Below are 18262 nucleotides of genomic sequence, written 5' to 3'. Positions count from 1 at the left end.
TCCAGATAGCTTTTATGAATGTACCCAATGTGTATACATTTTACATCACTTTTTGACTGACAAATTTATAATTTGTTATGTTCCTATAACTAGTAACTCATTGTTAGTTGTCATTACTGTAATGGGCTAGAATATGCTACATATCTACAGTTTCAATATACAAAATAATATGTAGGAAAATGACAAAAACACTGTTGAAATAATTATTTAGTTATAAATTTTTTTATTCATGAATAAAATATTTTTGTGTTTTAGGATAGGCCTACTTCCTAAACTTACTAGTCATTTGAACATTTTTAATATATATGCATATCTATATGAAGCTCTCTCTGAGTTAGGGTTTTCCATTTCTGGTTAAATCATACCTTTCACATCTTCATCCTCAATTGTTGTATTTGAACTCTCAGTTGACTCCTGATGAGAAGAAAACACATTTTTAGGTTGCATGCAATGAAAGCTTGATTTTGTCTTTAAAAATTGGCTAGTAACATACATATCATGCAAAATTCTTCAGCAGGCTATGTGCATATGCTGACATGCAAATGGACAAAAAACATTAAGTGGTTTTTAACAGAAACAAAATGTCTGATGCTGCAAACATTTCAAACAGGGAGTACTCTGGTTGCCCAATCTCCAAAGCTGTATAAATCCAGGTAATTTGAGGAACCAGCAGAAGTATGCAGTTTATTTAAAAAACTGTGTAAGGATGTGTTTGTGTTACAGTGCCCTTTAAGGTGTGCTTTTTCTCTGTGTTTACAAGCAATTGAATATATTAGCTGCATGAATTTGTAACTTAAAATAGAACAATGTTTTATTTCCAGTTAATTAATCAATAAAGAATGCGTTATTTTTTTCAGGCACTATGTTAAGGCCTATGCCTTACTCCTTTATAGGGAGAGAAAGCATTTCACCATATCATTTGATGAAGAACTGAGGGGATTAAGCTGAGATATGCTGAAAGTACTTTTGAGAAGAATTTTCATGTCTGTCATCAGCACAATGGAATTATAATGAATAATTTACTTTTGATGACAATTGGATTTTTTTTCGCTCTTTTCAAAATTAGAAACTGGATGTTATTGATAAGAAACCTACTTCCATAATAAAAAGACAAAGCTCTTTCTTTGTAAAACTACAAATTAAGTGGAAGATTGTTAAGCACACTTAAAAGTACACTGTAACTGCCAAAATTAAGATATATTTCTTAAAATGGTATGATAAATGTGTTTATTAATAATGTATGAATAAAAAATATTCTAGCAAATAAATTTTGGAATATTCATAAGAAAGACATAGTTTTCTACTTGGAATGATTTAATGCTAGAATCAAAAATAACTGGAGGCCGGGCGCGGTGGCTCAAGCCTGTAATCCCAGCACTTTGGGAGGCCGAGGCGGGTGGATCACGAGGTCAAGAGATGGAGACCATCCTGGTCAACATGGTGAAACCCCGTCTCTACTAAAAATACAAAAAATTAGCTGGGCATGGTGGCGCGTGCCTGTAATCCCAGCTACTCAGGAGGCTGAGGCAGGAGAATTGCCTGAACCCAGGAGGCGGAGGTTGCGGTGAGCCGAGATCGCGCCATTGCACTCCAGCCTGGGTAACAAGAGCGAAACTCCGTCTCAAAAAAACAAAAAAAAACAAAAAAAAACAAAACTGGAAGCCAACTTCCAATCGATAGCTCAGTAATGCAAAATGGATTCTGGAAAATAATGCAAACACCAGTCGGTGTCATTTTAGAGATTCAATATTCAAAAAAGTGATCAATTTATATAAACATCATATACAATAATTAAACCACGGGAAAAACTAATTAAAGATGTACCCAGAGTCTCCATACACACAAAACCAAAGAAAGGAATCTTCATGCATTTCTTAATGTGATCTAGTATTCAAATTTAAACTGAGAATGAAGGTAAACCCATGCACTGTAAAATTAAACTAATTCATGTAAGCAAGAAATATCATGCAGGAAGTCTAACAAATGATATAGCTAGAACTACTGAAGTGTCCATTCCAGCTGTTACACTTGGCATGTCATTTGCTAATGCTATTAAAAAAATTGTTCTCGAATGTGATGGTCCTGACTATCTCAAGGCTTTTCGGGACTTAGATCATTTTCAGTGTCATAACTATAAAATAAATCTTATATTAAAGAGAATAACGCTTCGTGTTTTTTATTCTAATGGCTTTAATGTTGATCAACTAAATGTTAACCAGAGAGAAAATGTGTTTTTTAAGTCTGAAGATAAAATGTGCTTTCTAAGTTTTAGACATCATTGATAGGAGTATGGAGAAGAGCCATGACTATACCTAATATTGGAGAAAAGTTTAGTACAGTATATTTTTCTCCCCTTGGAGACATAATAATGTACAAAAAGTAATAAATCAGACACATGGAATGCATTCAGAAAATATTTCATCGTATAGACAAGTATGCTAGTGCTGTTATTTAGTTAACATGCTCTGCAAATAATGTAAAATGTATAGGAAACATTTAATCTTCTTTCAGTATCAGTAAATTCCTGTTACTGGAATGTATACTACTCAACAACAAACATATTTCACAAAAAGTGAAACTCACTTATTCTCCTCAAATTCATGCCAAACAACAACAACAACAACAACAACAACAACGACAACATCATTATCACCAACAGGGAATTAAGAAACAAACAAACAAAAAAACCCACAAAAACCACTCTGACAACAGAATAGAATAAAACTCAAACGTAACACTAAATTAAAAAAAAAATCTATGAAAAGTCAAGTTGATATTTTTGAAGACAATGGAATGATATAGCCAGAAATTCTACATTATCATGCACAATATATCTACAGTACAAAGCACAAAGTCATGGGGAGAAAATGACCAAATGGAATTGCTTAGACACACAGTCATCTTGACATAAAGACTTCCTTCATGTTTAGCCTGACTTTTATTGACTCATAGTAACATTAGTTTCTCTTTCAAGATGTCATTCATTTTTATTTGCAAGAAGTACGTCCATAGTTCTAAACAAATTAGGCCCAAAAGGAAGTGTGGTAGAAAATAGCTAGAATTTTCTTTCCTATTTTTAGATAATGAATTTTTTTTTGAATATTTGATGAGACGTATAGTCTTGTTAAAGCAAGATGATGTTGATTCTTTCTGAATACCTTGTTTCCATCAGGGTTGTGGATTACAGTAGTTTGGGGCTCCTGAGTGAGAACAAAATAGAGAAAGAAACAGTTCGCATTGGTAAGTACATTCTTTCTAGTGTGAGGGACAGAGCAGGGTGAGCCAGCTGACAAAACAAAATAGTGACAAGAGCTAAAGCGATGTTAACTGCTGTCAGAGTTGTAGCTGACAATACCTCTGATGAAGGGTCTCCCTGGTGAGCCCATGAGATAGGAACCTCCCTACCCAGAAGCAGCATGCAAAAGACCTTATTCTTCATCAGCATTCAAACAAGGCTTCGATATTTAGAGACCTAAAGAGGCACTCACTGTTTCACCTAATCCTATGCTTTCCTTTCTTCTTTAATGAGTGGCCAGTGACCGTCTGTACCATAGAGAACTGGCCAAGGACACTGGAGTTAAAACTCCGAGATGATTTCAAATTCTCGAAGAAGATATTTTTTAGTTGCATTGCTTTGAAACTTGATTACAGTATCATTAATATAATTAATACGTAACTGAATACCCTTGTAAAATCTAGAACCACTGGACAACACTTAAAAAAAAAAAGACTATACTAAAGAATCAATTTCAAAAGTCCATAAGAAATTTTAAGGAAAATTTTTAAAAGTTTACTTGAAGGGTTCTAGAACTAATCATGTAATCACTGTAATTTGAGGCAGATTGCTGTCAAATCCTGTGTTAATTCATATCTAAGAGAAAACTTCTACTTTATGGACTATATATACAGGATATTTGGCTATAAAGTCATGCTTTTCCATGAAGAAAGTATTGGTTTTTCTATTGTTTTCTATTAGAAAGCAAAGAAATATTCCCAAGTGGATAATAACACTCAAATAACAGATGTAAAAAAAAGATTCAATATGCATACATCAGTGACATGCTCAGCACTTTCATTATGTGATATCTTGGCAATGGGGAGGTACTGCAACCCACTGGGAGTTCTCAACCATGGGCACTCCTGCACCACTACAGTTTACACTGCTGTAATATTGAGAGAGAACATATTCACTGCTTCCATTCTCCCTTTCCCTTGGCTACAGCTGTGATCAACATTGATATTTACTAGTAATCTGCTATCTTGATGTGTCCTTCCTTTAAATGTTTTTAAATGGAGCCCCATAGTTAACCCAAGTAAAATAATTCTCTAACATTTTAAAATTTATTTAAAATAACAGTATGAGAAAAGCAAGTAATAGGAAAAATTTCTGAAAATCATATGTCAAAATATGAAATAGTTTAGGGAAAATGTTATGGAACTCAAAGAGCACTGAATGCTAGTATTCAAATTCTGAATTTTAACATAATACCATCCAAAGTGTTAGGCTAATTTAATTATTAATTGTGTGGATTTGATTGAGATAGACATAACGGGTTTCCGCTGATAATTCAAAGTTCTATTATTTGCAATTTCATTCTTTGGATTAAAGTGAAACAGTGAAAATTTAATTTAAATCACAATAAACAAAAAGCTCTAAATTATCCAGTGCCTCTTATCTCAGAAAGTGAAATCTTACCAAGCCCTGTTGTGTTTTAATAAGAGGGAAACGAGAACTCTGAATAAGGTCTACTTTTATGTTGTCTAGCAACAATCCCATTAGCTCTTCTTGATGTCAGCATTTGCAACATGAAAAGAAGAAACCATTGTTTGTATAATCTAGAACTATCATCATCAGAAGAGCTAAGAGCAACCAAAGCGCTGTATTTTGAATGCAGCATGCAACAATTCCAACTACAGAGATCACAGCTATCAGTACAATGTTCAACAATGAAATGAGATAACCTCATGTTAGACCACACTGCTTGACAACTAACTTAACCAAAAAAAACCCAAAAGAATGAACTTTTGTCATATTGTAGAAAGCAAAAGAAAAAAAAAAACCCAACACCCAGCAAAATAAAATATTTATATATATGTATATATATCATGAAAGCAAATGAGAGAAACCACAAAAAAAGAAAAAAAAAAAGATCTTAAGAAGGGTTACAAAGAGTCCAGGTATACCAGCGCCGGGGTAGGAATATTTTCTTTGGGGCTGGTTACCACGTTGGCTTTGTTGTTTATCTGTGGGTATGCAGAAAATAGAAACAGAGATGCCTTAAACCCCTTGGTAGACAATGTCTCTAGACGCAGCATGTCTACATGGAGATGTAGACACGAAGATAAAGAGCCACTGAAGATGAACGTGAAAGACACTGTGATGATGGACAGGAATGATGATTGCTAGTCTCCGATGGTCACAGGCAGGCTGGACCATGTCCGTGATGGTGCAATGAGAAAACAGATATGGCTGCTGTTGCTGTGCCACCTTAGCAAACAAAGAGCTGCTTCAATGGAGCTCAACTCAGGTTTCAGAGTATGAAATGAATATAACAATTCTCATACTCTTCAAGCTGGATTCTGTTTTCAAGCTTCCAATTGTTCACTGTTATATTCCTTTTTTTCCCCCATTTTATTCTTTAGTCTGAAGTCATACATAGACCATCTTTCTCTGGTGAGCCATTATTACTTTTTTAGGAGGTATCCAATTAAAATTTAGATCTTCTGATACAATGCTGATGTCACAATCGCTTTTAAAAATGATAAATGTAGATCTCCTTTAAAAATTACATCTTAAATTATTAGTGCGGAAATCAAACTTTTTATGTTGAATGTAAAAGGACTTTAATTTTTACAGTCGTGTAAGAGGGAAATACTACATTTTCTGTCAAAGTGTTACTGCTATCATTGCAGAACATATTTGGTAATATCATTCCCTTGCTTTAACATAACCAGATTTGACTTTAAAGAAGATATGACTACCCCTGTGGAGGCTGTGTGGTAAAAGCAACTCAGAGGATCAAAGAGTATTCTAATGGTCCACAGAGAAGACTCTTTGTAGACAAGTGGCAACCAGAAACTACAACTGAGTCAGGGCACTAAGAATCAAAGACCAAAAAGTAATAATCAACGTTCTTTTAAACTCATGCATGACAACTTACGTTATGGTTATCAAAAAAAATGTTAGATAACATTCATTTTCTTACACTATATTATCTAGGTACTGTATTATTTTTTAAAGGAATACATCTCAGTGATTTTAATATAAACATACGTAAGGACTTAAAGAGAAACATACACTGTATAAAATAAATGAGTATCAAATGGGTATTTACAAGTGATGACACCAGTTTAATTGTTTGGGTTTTCTGGAAAGTCTATACTTGATACCTATATATCCTGTCAAAACTAGTATTGAGAGGAAGATAGAAGGTAACATAAACTAATTTAAATATGTAATCTTTTTCCTTTCTTTCCTATCTGTGTTTACTGGTATCGTTATTTTTACAATAAGCTGTAACGCTGTGCTGTGTGACCTGAAGGAAAGGATGAGAAAGCGTCTAAACTTTCCTTTACTGGAAAATTCTGTAAATGTTGTCATCAATATATATTCTGCAGATAGTCAAAACATTTTTTTCTTTAAATCAAACTGCACAGAATTTTACATGATATTTGTACAAGAGCCAAAAAGAGATAAGAGGTAATAAAGTCTATTAAAGAGGGATCAAAATTCAGTACTTATGTTAGTACAGGGTATGTAAGAAAAGGGGAGGGATGCACACACACATAATTTCCTATTCAGGAAGCATGCTGGGCAAAACATATCTGGCTTCCTGTCAAATGAACAGGGGCACTTACGGTTAAAGCACCACGTGTATTTAATACGCAATATTTAGTTTATATCAGTGAATGCATATTAAAGCAATATTCTGACATACGTTTATTTCTGTTTTGAGATATGATACTTGATTTTTTTTTCTAGGCTGTGGTTGCCAATAACTGTTTTATTTTAGTGAAAATGTCCCACATATACACCTATGCACACAAACTTATCTGCACAAGAGCTCATGTGCCCCCCACTCACGCACACACCTACACACATTCACACATAGATACACAGCATATACGCACCATCATCCCTTCCAGATGAAGGCAATTCTGTCTGGGTAAGCCATTCTTTATTGTTAGGTATGGGAAACACGAGTTAAATGAATATGTGCCTCAACCACACTTTTGGTCATGTTTAATGTGCAGTTAAAAACTTTTTTGTTAATGTAAAGATTAACTTAATGATTTTTTTCCTATGGAAAATCTTTTGGAGGTATTTATAATATTAATTTATTGAAAAATAATAGGAGAATTTCTAAGCAAAAGGCTAGAAGTAGTTCTTTTTAAAGAGTCAAATATCAAGTATGGGTTCAGCCATAATTGTCTTAAAAAAATTTTTTTTTGAGACGGGGTTTCACTTTTGTTGCCCAGGCTGGAGTGCAATGGTGAGATCTTGGCTCACTGAAACCTCCACCTTCTGGGTTCAAGCAATTCTCCTGCTTCAGCCTGCTGAGTAGCTGGGATTACAGATATGGCCACCATGCCCGGCTAATTTCTTTCTTTCTTTCTTTTTTTTTTTTTAGTAGAAATGGGGTTTTACCATGTTGGCCAGGCTGGTCTCGAACTCCTGAACTAAGGTGATCTGTCTGCCTCAGCCTCTCAAAGTGCTGGGATTGCAGGTGTGAGACACCATTCCCAGACCATAGATGTCTTTAAACATATAAGAACTCTGGTACTTTTGTGTGATATAATTCTTTTATATTAGTAGAAGCAGGGTATTTTTCTTTTTTAAAAAAAGTGAGTCAAATAATCAAATCAGATAATTGTATGATGCACTGAATTACTTTTATGAGGCATGGGCAAGATATTCCTATTTCTCAGGTGTTGAGTTTATTGTTTTGAGGTTAACAAATATTTCTTTTTAAGGTATTTTACTAGAATTAATACATTGTAAGATCACTTTTACACCTTTATAAACTCCATGATGAATGTATTATGTTGTCCTATAAATCACACCTATTTTAGCAACCATGAAGAACATTTAAAAAATAATCATATAGTATTTTTTTTTTACTTATCATTATACATAAATTCTGTCATGGTCTTTTTATTTTCAAAGAGAAAATTACACTTTGTCTTTGTAAAAGGGCAAACTTGTTAATATAACTTTTTACATGGTTAACAAATTCAACTTCAGAGAAAAACAATATAGCATGTAAGAGGAGTACCACGTTTTGATGGTTGATTAACACTGACCTGTATGGTCCTACACCCTTACCACTTACACTATCATAGGTAAATAAGACTTTTATTCCTAAGTGTGAATTTTCACAGGAGGAGAAATCTGGCAGATAGAGATCCTCACCATCATCTGAACACTCGAACTGGACTTCCTTTTCTGAATTGACCAGTCAAAGAGAAAGGAAAAGAAAAAAATATGACCGGTTGAATTTAGAGTATCAAAGCATGGAGTACAGAATAATTTTGTTTTTAAAGAGGAGCTATAAGTTGAATGGAAGAAAAAAGTTCTGGAAATGTTTTCTATGTAAAAATAATAATGAAAGTAAATATCTCAATAGGAACTGTGAGTTCTCCATCACTGAATGGTACAGGAAAGCCCAGGAGAAGAAAATATTTGGAAAATGTAAGATACCACATTTCTACTATTGCAACACTGGGAAAAAGGCAGTCATCAGCTATCATTATTAAAATCTAAATGGAATAAACAAATCAAAATGAAGACAAAATTGCAGGTTGAGGAAAGCAATTGGTAAATGGAAATGGCATCCCAAAGGAAATCACAAATGCATAATCATCAGTGCTCTGGAAATTTCCAAGCTGCACACAGACAGGTGGTAAAGAAATGAGTGAATGACTGAACATGAACATGTAAAGTGACAAATGATTTTCTATGTTATGTTTTCATTATGAACTGACCACCTGACTTTGGGTCAAATTCAAATGTTAGAAAATTAATTAATTCCCAGGAATATTGAAGTGTTGATGAAGAATGTATGGCATCTGCCCTTGGAAGAGAAAGAAAAGGATTAAAGAAATAAAACATTTAGGTGGTACTCTGAAAATATAACAAACATCATTATGCAAATATAAGGTTACATTCCAACAAGAATAAATTCCCTTGAAATAAAATACAATCAGTAGGAAAGACTGAATTATTTTGTTTAGAAACCTGGAAAGTAAAAATATCCTGCTGTTATTTTTCTTGTAAGATTTTTGTAATATTTGTTCAAAACATTCATCTTGAATATATCTCAACACCTTATGATAGAAACACAGGAATAATTAAAACAGGAATAATTACGACCTTCATAAAAACTGCCCAACCACATTATTTTAGTCATCTGACATTCTATTTTCCATACCCCAATGTGAGTATTTTTCAGGCTATACACTTCAGCGGCCTTCACATATGCAGCATAATTATTTGGAAAAGCATTTGGTTTTTACAGGTTTTTATGTCACCATGTTAGTTTGGAACTGTAGTAAATCAGAGAGAATTTAGACATTCAATTTCTACAGGAACTCTGTATTGTATAACAATATTATTTTTTCATGACTATCTCATATATAATCCAATAGAAGAAATACAGCTTTTCTTGGTATAAATGTTAATCATCTTTGTATATTAAATCATTTCTATTTCAACCTGCAACGTTTATCAGAAACAATAAAAAAAAGAACTTGCAAAGACTTAGGAATTATATTTAACATTTAAAGATTATCCAGCATCTGAAAGTCAGAAATGGATTAGGGGCATCTGTTTAACTTACCTTTACTCCATCCGGCTTCTTCAACAAACTCTTGGCTGCTGTAAAATGAGAATAAAATCAGTTTAGTGAGTTATGCATAGAAACCCACAGCCAGGCAACAGAGCAGTGAGGTTATTGTCTCCTTCTACCACCTTTGCTGAGTTATGGCCAACATATGGCAAGTTATCAAAGTCACACTGATGAGCGCGAGCTTACAGAACATTGAAACACAGTATCACTTTTCTTGGTTTGCCACAGCAAATTTAGAACTAAAGAGTAGTTCATTATATATAATTGAATACTTTGCCAGTTGTGTTTATTGGACTTTATTTCACTGTTGGTTGCGAAAAGGATACTGGAACTTTAACTGGACTATCCTTTTGTAATCCAGAAAGTTGATTTCAGTCTTTGAACATCAGCTGACAGATTGTATTACATGTTCATTCACACCACATGTATGGTGACCATGTCAGTTCTGCCATTTAAGCCCCTCTTTTTAGAGGTTGAAAACTCATTTGTAAAATTCGCTCTGGCTAAATAACATCTTCATTATATTCTTGAAGTCAGACAATTTGGTTTTACAAAAAATATTACTATTTAAATACAATGGTATATTATTGGCCTAGAGCAAATTTTTTAAATGTTTAGCATATGATATTTAAAAAAATGGCACTATGTATTCTTTTATACTTTAAAATCAGAATACAAACAAAAGACTTTACAATGAAAAAGTAAAAATAAAATTTGAGACAGCATAAAAAAATCTTCCACTAAATCAGAGAAATCTTAAAGCACATGGTCTTATATAAAACTTCATTTTTCTTGGTGGGGAGCTTTTAACATTCCTTCTGTTACTAAACTTCTTGAGTATATTAAAAGGTGAAGCAATCATTTCAAAAAATCTACTAATGAACGTGTATATTATACACAGTGAACAGATAATATAAGTGTCAACGACAATTAGTACACCAAGAATGGAACATTCACAAATATGAAGGACACAATATACACTTATGCTTTCAATTAATATTAATTACATATACTTATTTAAGTATGTCAGAATAGAATTTGGCCTCAAAAATGGAAATACCTAGCTGGAATAGAACTGCATGAACATGTAATTTACTGACGTTCATTGATTTGGGGCATTATTTCAATATCATATTGGTATATTTTTAAATTTACTTAAAAGATACAAAAACGTTAATTTCATTTAGTCTTTAGCAACAAAGCTATTAATTTATTATTAATTGAGATTGCAAGAAATAGTTGCCTTAGCTATTACATTGTTTGCCTGGAGCTAAAAAGAAATATTAAATCAATCCTGTGGCAGTTAATAGGTTAGAAAGCAAACTCAGAATAATTGAAATTGCAGTAGCAAGCAAAGAGAAGACAATGATTCAGGGTAAGCAGGGATTTGGCCTGGGAGATGCAGAAATGTCCCTTTTGGTTACTATTCACCTTACCTCACAAGAAATACATTCCACATAAAGGGAGAAAAGAAAAAATAAAAACAACTTTATAACCATATACTTATGGACAAATTACTTTAAAGAGCATGTTTGGCAATGAAGTAGAATGAATAAAATACTGAAAACTAAAATGCAGTGTCAAGTACAAGATGATGTAACTGGGTCTAATGTTATTCAGTTGATTTTGAGGCGATGGAGAAAAAAAAATTGCTCTTTCATGCTAAGACATTCAGAAACAATATAAAATCACATATTAGTCATGAGTTTTTAGTTTACAGGATGATGAAAAGGAAGCCGTGAGGTAAACAGAAAGCTTCTATATATGGGTACATACATTAATAAAGGCCCAATTTATGTCAAAGATTATATTTAACACTTTGACAAAATGTACAATTTTAAATCTGAAGATTTTTAAAACTTTGGGTTAGGTTGCCATTAACAATTTATGCTACATAAATCATCCTACCTTTTAATGATTCACTAATTATTGGGCCACAGTGAAATTTATTTGAATATAGTATATATGAATTAATATTTAATGAGATGGCATTGAACTCACCCATATAACTGTCAACCATACTAATCAACTGTTTATGAAACAGGTAACTTGACAAAGGCAGCAACAAGGTTTTCCACTAAACATAAATTGGACAAAATACATACAACGGACCAACACAATCCCTTAATTTGTAGCATTATTCATTGTACTACTGTTGTTGTTTAACAGTCTTTGAAAGGCCTCTTATGGTTTCCCACTAATTGTAACTAAATGCAAAGGTGGGGGGAAAAATGACCACTTAATACAGTTGTAAATAATAAGTAGAAGTTGGTTGAAGAACACTTAGCAATGATATGATGGATTATTATCTGATAACACTATAACACCCAGGCTAAGTATGTAGCAGAAAATAAAGAATTGAAGAAATAGCTGGATAATTTGATGCTGCAGATCACTGTTATGTAAACAATACACAAACTAAAGTGGTAGTATTTTTGGCACTAATGCTTAACAAGTGTTCCAAGTCTAAAGGGCCAAAGGTTACCAAGTGCAGCTCAAATACTGCTCCAGTCCTTCCCCCCACATAAGACTGCTTAGCATTGAACAAGATTTGACTTTTGGGAACGTGGTCCTTTGAGATAATCTATCAAAGAAGGAGGTTGCAAAACTCAAGCAATTTCTTTGAGTAATATATACTTTATCTCCATTTTTAGAGAGTGACTCTTACAATAAAGAAATGGTTTGGCTTCTTTTTTTTTTTTTTGAGATGGAGTTTTGCTCTTGTTGCCCAGGCTGGAGTGCAATGGTGCAATCTCAGCTCACCTCAACCTCTGCCTCCCAGGTTTAAGTGATTCTCCTGCCTCAGCCTCCTGGGTAGCTGGGATTACAGGCATGTGCCACCATGCCCGGCTAATTTTGTATTTTTAGTAGAGACAGGGTTTCTCCATGTTGGTCAGGCTGATCTCGAACTACTGACCTCAGGTGATCCACCTGCCTCGGCCTCCTGAAGTGCTGGGATTACAAACGTGAGCCACCGTGCCCAGCCTTGGTTAGCTTTCTTTTACCCTATTACTTAACAAACTTATTTTAACCATGGAATCATTTTGAGGAACATTTATTATGCACTGATAGTACTGTGTGTAAGATGCTCTGTAAATTCTTGGGTTAGATGCCTTTGACAGTTTTAATCATTCTTATAGCATGCCAAGAAACTACTATACTTTCGAATGAACTTAGGTCTAAGAGAACTGGGTTCCTCAATAATGATCTTCTTTTAAAAATCTTGCATACTAGGATTCCCTATGAAAATGAGACCAAAAATAACTTATTCATAGTTATTACTTTATGAAATCTCAATAATAAATTCTAGGTGTGAAATGCTGAGATTGCAAATGAGTGAGTATTTATTTCCACAACTTGTACACACCCCAGCTTTTGACAGATGAGGCTAGTCCTGAACCAGCACTGACTGGTGGCCAGAGCTGCCAGAAGCACTCTTGTGAGGGGTGCAGTCACGGAGGCTCTGCGGCAGACAGCTCCCAGGCAGACTACTAATGGCAGTCACAGGTGTAGAAGGAATCTGTTCCACACATTTGTCACCCCTGAACAATGAGGTTTTTCTAATTATTAGATTTTTAAAATTCCATAGACAAACTGAGACTACTTAAAAAGAAGACCAAAGGATAAGAAGCAGAGTAATCAATGCATGTACCTGAGAAATTCCTTGTAGCCAGCATAGTCGTCAAGATGGCACCCTGTCAAAAAAATTAGAACACAAAAGTCAATGTTGCCTATGCAAACCCTGCACCTAACAAATATACAGTCTTTGATAACAAATCTTTTCCTGGCCCTACGTTCAGTTAGGGGATTTTTGATTGTTTGTTTCTGTTTTTTGGTTTCCTGAGAGTCAAAGGCCTTTGTCTTTCATGATGCTGGGACCGCTTTCATGTGCGGGCCAGATTCTCATTATCAAATTGCACAGCTGTTTTCCACTGAAGAAAGGACCCACAGCATGTGTTGCCAGAATGATTCTAGCTTTTCATCATAGTTTTGATTCTGGTGTATATTCCATTTTCCCAAGACCCCATAAAAGAATAATGAGAGTATTGAGGTCTACATAATTGAAAGTCTTTGCTAGAAGTTATTTTCCTCACATAGTATTTTACTTCTCAGTCTGCCAAATCTACTTCCCCACAAAAATGTAAAATTTCTTACCTTTAGTTTTCTTCTAGCATTAAATTTCTTCAAGCAGTCTACAGTTTCCTGTCTGTGCATCATGGAAGCAACAGTAGAACGTTGCTAGAAGAAGAGGGAAAAAAGTGACTTAACTGAGAATATGTAAAACACGCTAAATATAATATTCTTGACTTCATCAAATCTTTATTAATGGTGCTGCACCCTGCATGACCAACTTCTAAGTATTCAATTGCCAAACTTACCTAAAAATAAAATTTCAGTTTTGCCAAGATTACTTGTGACCAAGACGCAACACTGATGTACAGAAAGTACAGAAATCAATATTAATAATTTTAAAAATTGTCTTTATTTCAATGTATTCATCACATTTTGACTGGACTATCTTTCATTTACTTAGTGCCATATTTGTTACCTTAGCAATTGACACATTAGGAAATTTACTGAAGTCTCCAGATCCCCCTCAAATTTCACACTATTTTTCTTAATATTTAAAAAATACATTCAGACTACTATGGCCATTCTTTTATGCCACTAAAGCTCTACTCTCAGCTACCAAACTTCATACTTGTTTCTAAAGTTGCCTAATGACAAATAATTTAACTTTGTTAAATATTTTCTTCTGGGACACATTTAATTTTGTTGTTATTTTCTTAACCTCATTCATGAGTATTGTCAATAATTGACATGGAGAATACTCATTCCTTTGTTACTACAAGCAATGTGTATTTAGCAATCTATGCAATTCAGAATTTGCTATTGAAAACTGCATTTTTACCATCATAAAATTCATTTTCTTAAACACCTTGAGTCAAAAATTCATTCATTCTGAGTTTCCTCTTTTTCTGCAAAATTATTTTAAATCCATTAACAATATATTAAGGAGAGCTTATTTTTCATTTTAGCTCTTGAAGTTTTGGAGAATTTTACTTACACAGATCCATGGGTGTTTGAGTGCCTCTGAGGCTGTGATACGTTTGGCAGGGTTGATAGTAAGCATCTTATTGATGAGGTCTTTGGCTTCAGGAGTCACTGTGTCCCATTCCGGTGATGGAAACTTCAAAATTATAAATTTATAAAAAGTTTTAAAAATAGACACACAATCAAACAGGGCAGCATCAACTACATGAATCATTCCCTCAAGTAGTGAATTTCTTCATGAATTTATTTTTTATATAAGTTAAATTGTATTTAAAATAAATAAAACCATTTAGATCTATTCTCCCCCTCTATACAGAAAACCACATATATTAAAAAGTACCTGATAAAGGACCAACATATGTACAAGCCGCTTGTCACATACAGTAAATACATTTTTAAAATTCAGAAGAAAAGAACTTAAAAATCTTCTGTTCTTCTCAAAGTATCTCTGCTTTGATTTGAAAATGAAATTTTATACAATCTTTCTCATAACTGTTTGCAAAACTTAATAAAAGCAAAGAGGTTGCCACATGTAGCCATGTCATGATACTATGCCAAGGTTCAAAATGAGGTATTATATACTTTCACAACTCATAAGCAGTAATAGCAGAGGTAATAAAACAGCTTCAATTCCTGTGCCAAAACTGTCCCATTAATCGCGGCTACTTGGAATGCTGTAGTGAGAAGAATCTGAGACCTAAGGAGCTTCAGCAAGGTTTCGTTTTAACCCATCAAGAAGTTTAATCTGCCCAATTACAAATTTTACCAAAGTATATGAAAGTAATCAAATCCGATAACTTCCCATTATTAATTCTTTTTTAATATTAAAACTATATAAAAAAGCTACTTCTCCTTTTCCTTTCTTTGTGTTATTTTTTGTGCTGATAATTATTAAACTTACTTTTATATGATTAGCATATTTAGTAGAAATATTATCTTTCAATGGTTAAGGGAAATTTACATCACATTAGTTGCGAAATGATGGAATATTAGGTTATTTTCCAATTCATGAATTTGTATAAACAATCTGGAAAAACAAAGCCATTGTCACTGTGTCATGGAATTAAATCAGTCTATTTTTAGTAGTTTTAAAATGGGGAACTTGTGACTCATTGGCAAAATAAAATATGAGAAAAATGATATTGACTCTAATACCTGTACTTTTTGCCAGTTTAACAATGGTCATATTTTTAATTCCTGAAGCTTATCTTTGGCAGTTGTAAAAGCTTTCCAGCTACAAGGAGCTACTAAAGAAACACACAAGGCTGTTTCTTACACACACACATACACACACACACACACACATATACACACATACAATATATATTTTCTTTCAAATATTCTAATTATAAACTAAATGTATTAGAATCGTGATTTTCAAATTTTCCAAAAAAGCTTGCATAGTAGCCCATTAGATAAACAGTACAAAAACAAAAAAAACAAAACCCAGAAACTGGAATAGTGTGATAATGTTCTATTTGATATAGGATCACTATAAAATACTTTTGGTATATATTTGAAAATTATGTGATAGATATTTGAGAATATAATTCAACTAAATAGGCAACGACCATTTCTATAGCAGAAATATTTTAATTTTCATGTTTTCAAAATGCACTAAGATCCAAATATTTTGAAAAAGTCCTTCTTCAGAAGCTTCACATTGCTTTTCTTTCAATGTTAGGAGATAGTGAGCTAAAAGGAAACATGAAGTGAATACATATGCTCTATTTCTTTTTCTCTTTCTGTAAGAGAGAGGAAAATAATAAGAGAAAATGGTAAAAATTGTGGTTAAAAGAACAATGCAAAGATCTGACACTTGGTCAAGAAGCAAAAACAAATCTTTATCTAAAATGATATAAATAGTTATTACATACATCATAAGCTCCAGCCTTGATCTGCTGATAGAGTCTGTGTTGGTCTTCATCCCAGAAGGGTGGATACCCCACCAGTAGAATATAGAGAATGACACCTGGAGGAGATTACAATGTTAACATAAGTTAAGTCAAACAGGCAATAATAAATTAAATGTGGCTGATTCACAATGATATTAAGCCACAGTCATTAAAACAGAGAAAACAGGATTGTAGGAAAACTTCAGAGAGACGTATTATGTTCTATTCTGGAGCAGTCTTGGGAGGGTGAATGCTTTTCCTCCTATGTTCAAGAACTCTGACATTGTATCAGTCAATACATGCACCAAAGAATTCTAAAGAGGCATGGCAGGGCAGCTCTAAAGATAAAACATACCTGTTATTTAGGGCAACATTCTTTGGCCTCCCTGAACTCTTGTCTATATAGGGTCTCCCTGAATTCTTATCTACAGAGAGACTATGATTTTAGTCACTGTGAGGTTGAAGTTTAAAAACCAAACATGTTATTTATTTCCTCATAGTTGTTTTGATGGTAATTGGGACATTTTGTTGAGCGATGGTGTCCTGGTTATAAATTCACCTTCTAAATAGCCAGAATCCCTGCAAGTGTGGATACCACATAGAGACAAAACCCTTTTCTTTTCAGTAATCTTAGTCTTCAAAAATTTCAAGTTCTCAGTCAAACAACTAAACCAACAATACTACAGAAGAATATACATTATGGGAGAGGAAAAAGGAAAATCAGGGCAAATTTGCACAGAAAATTCAAAGTAATACACAGTTGGCTGTAATACAATTTACTATATTTTTCACAAACTTGTAATTATTTGCAAGTTAATCAACATTTAATTTAACTTTTAAAATTAAAAAACGTTATGTGTTCACAGTTTTTAAATTTCCCTTAAATCATATCTGCTGTCTAAATGTCTGAGGTCGTTTTTTTACAATGGTTTTCTCTGTCATCAAATGTTTCTCCTGCCACTTTTCAAATATTTTATTATCCTACTTAAGGCCTTCGGTTTCTTTCCTAGCTCATTATTCTGGAGGAAGACAGTCATTCCTCAGACCTCTTCTGTTTGCTTTTCTCTTGCTATGTTTCCTTAACCCTGGGAAACCTGAGAAAGAAGAGTAAGACAGGTGACACTTTGCCAGGTGTACTCCGAGACTTATTTTTTTTCCCTTATCCAAGTTGATCTCTTGATCTCTGTACCAAGGAGACCTATCCCTGGTCCTGTCCACCAGTCTGGACATCTTTATACAATAGACACTGTTGCACTGAAATATTTTTTAAGTAATGGTTTAATTATCGTATAATTTTACAGCCTGCTTCAGGAAGATACAGTTCATAAGCAGATTTTTCAAGTTATGTGAATCAATACAAGGATAAAAAATTTTAAACAACATTCTTAAGGAAAAAAAAGACTATAAAGAAAATCACAATATACTGGTACCTCACCTTCAGGACATAAAAATAACTTTTCCATG

At 33.5% G+C, this 18262-nt stretch overlaps 1 protein-coding gene across 30 annotated transcripts in view; it reads right to left on the bottom strand.

Annotated features, from left to right (window-relative positions):
- The window catches only part of CAMK2D (calcium/calmodulin dependent protein kinase II delta), a 310275-nt gene that overhangs the window by 43410 nt on the left and 248603 nt on the right, over window positions 1–18262 (bottom strand). For 5 of the 30 annotated variants that reach the window (XM_032292481.1, XM_032292480.1, XM_032292498.1 and 2 more), the window contains 8 exons: window positions 16781–16875; window positions 14917–15039; window positions 14004–14087; window positions 13501–13543; window positions 9840–9877; window positions 5185–5244; window positions 3159–3200; window positions 366–414 (listed from right to left, as the gene is read on the bottom strand). In XM_032292481.1, the coding sequence (XP_032148372.1) occupies window positions 366–414; window positions 3159–3200; window positions 5185–5244; window positions 9840–9877; window positions 13501–13543; window positions 14004–14087; window positions 14917–15039; window positions 16781–16875 (534 nt within the window). Of the gene's footprint in view, window positions 1–365; window positions 415–3158; window positions 3201–5184; window positions 5245–8413; window positions 8447–9839; window positions 9878–13500; window positions 13544–14003; window positions 14088–14916; window positions 15040–16780; window positions 16876–18262 lie in introns of all 30 variants that reach the window. The other 25 variants (XM_032292485.1, XM_032292483.1, XM_032292501.1 and 22 more) reach the window with 9 other exon arrangements.

The sequence above is a fragment of the Sapajus apella genome, unplaced genomic scaffold (genome assembly GCF_009761245.1).
Source record: "Sapajus apella isolate SASKATOON/1434 unplaced genomic scaffold, GSC_monkey_1.0 scaffold27, whole genome shotgun sequence".
NCBI lineage: Eukaryota > Metazoa > Chordata > Mammalia > Primates > Cebidae > Sapajus > Sapajus apella.
This window is presented reverse-complemented; position numbering and strand designations above follow the sequence as displayed.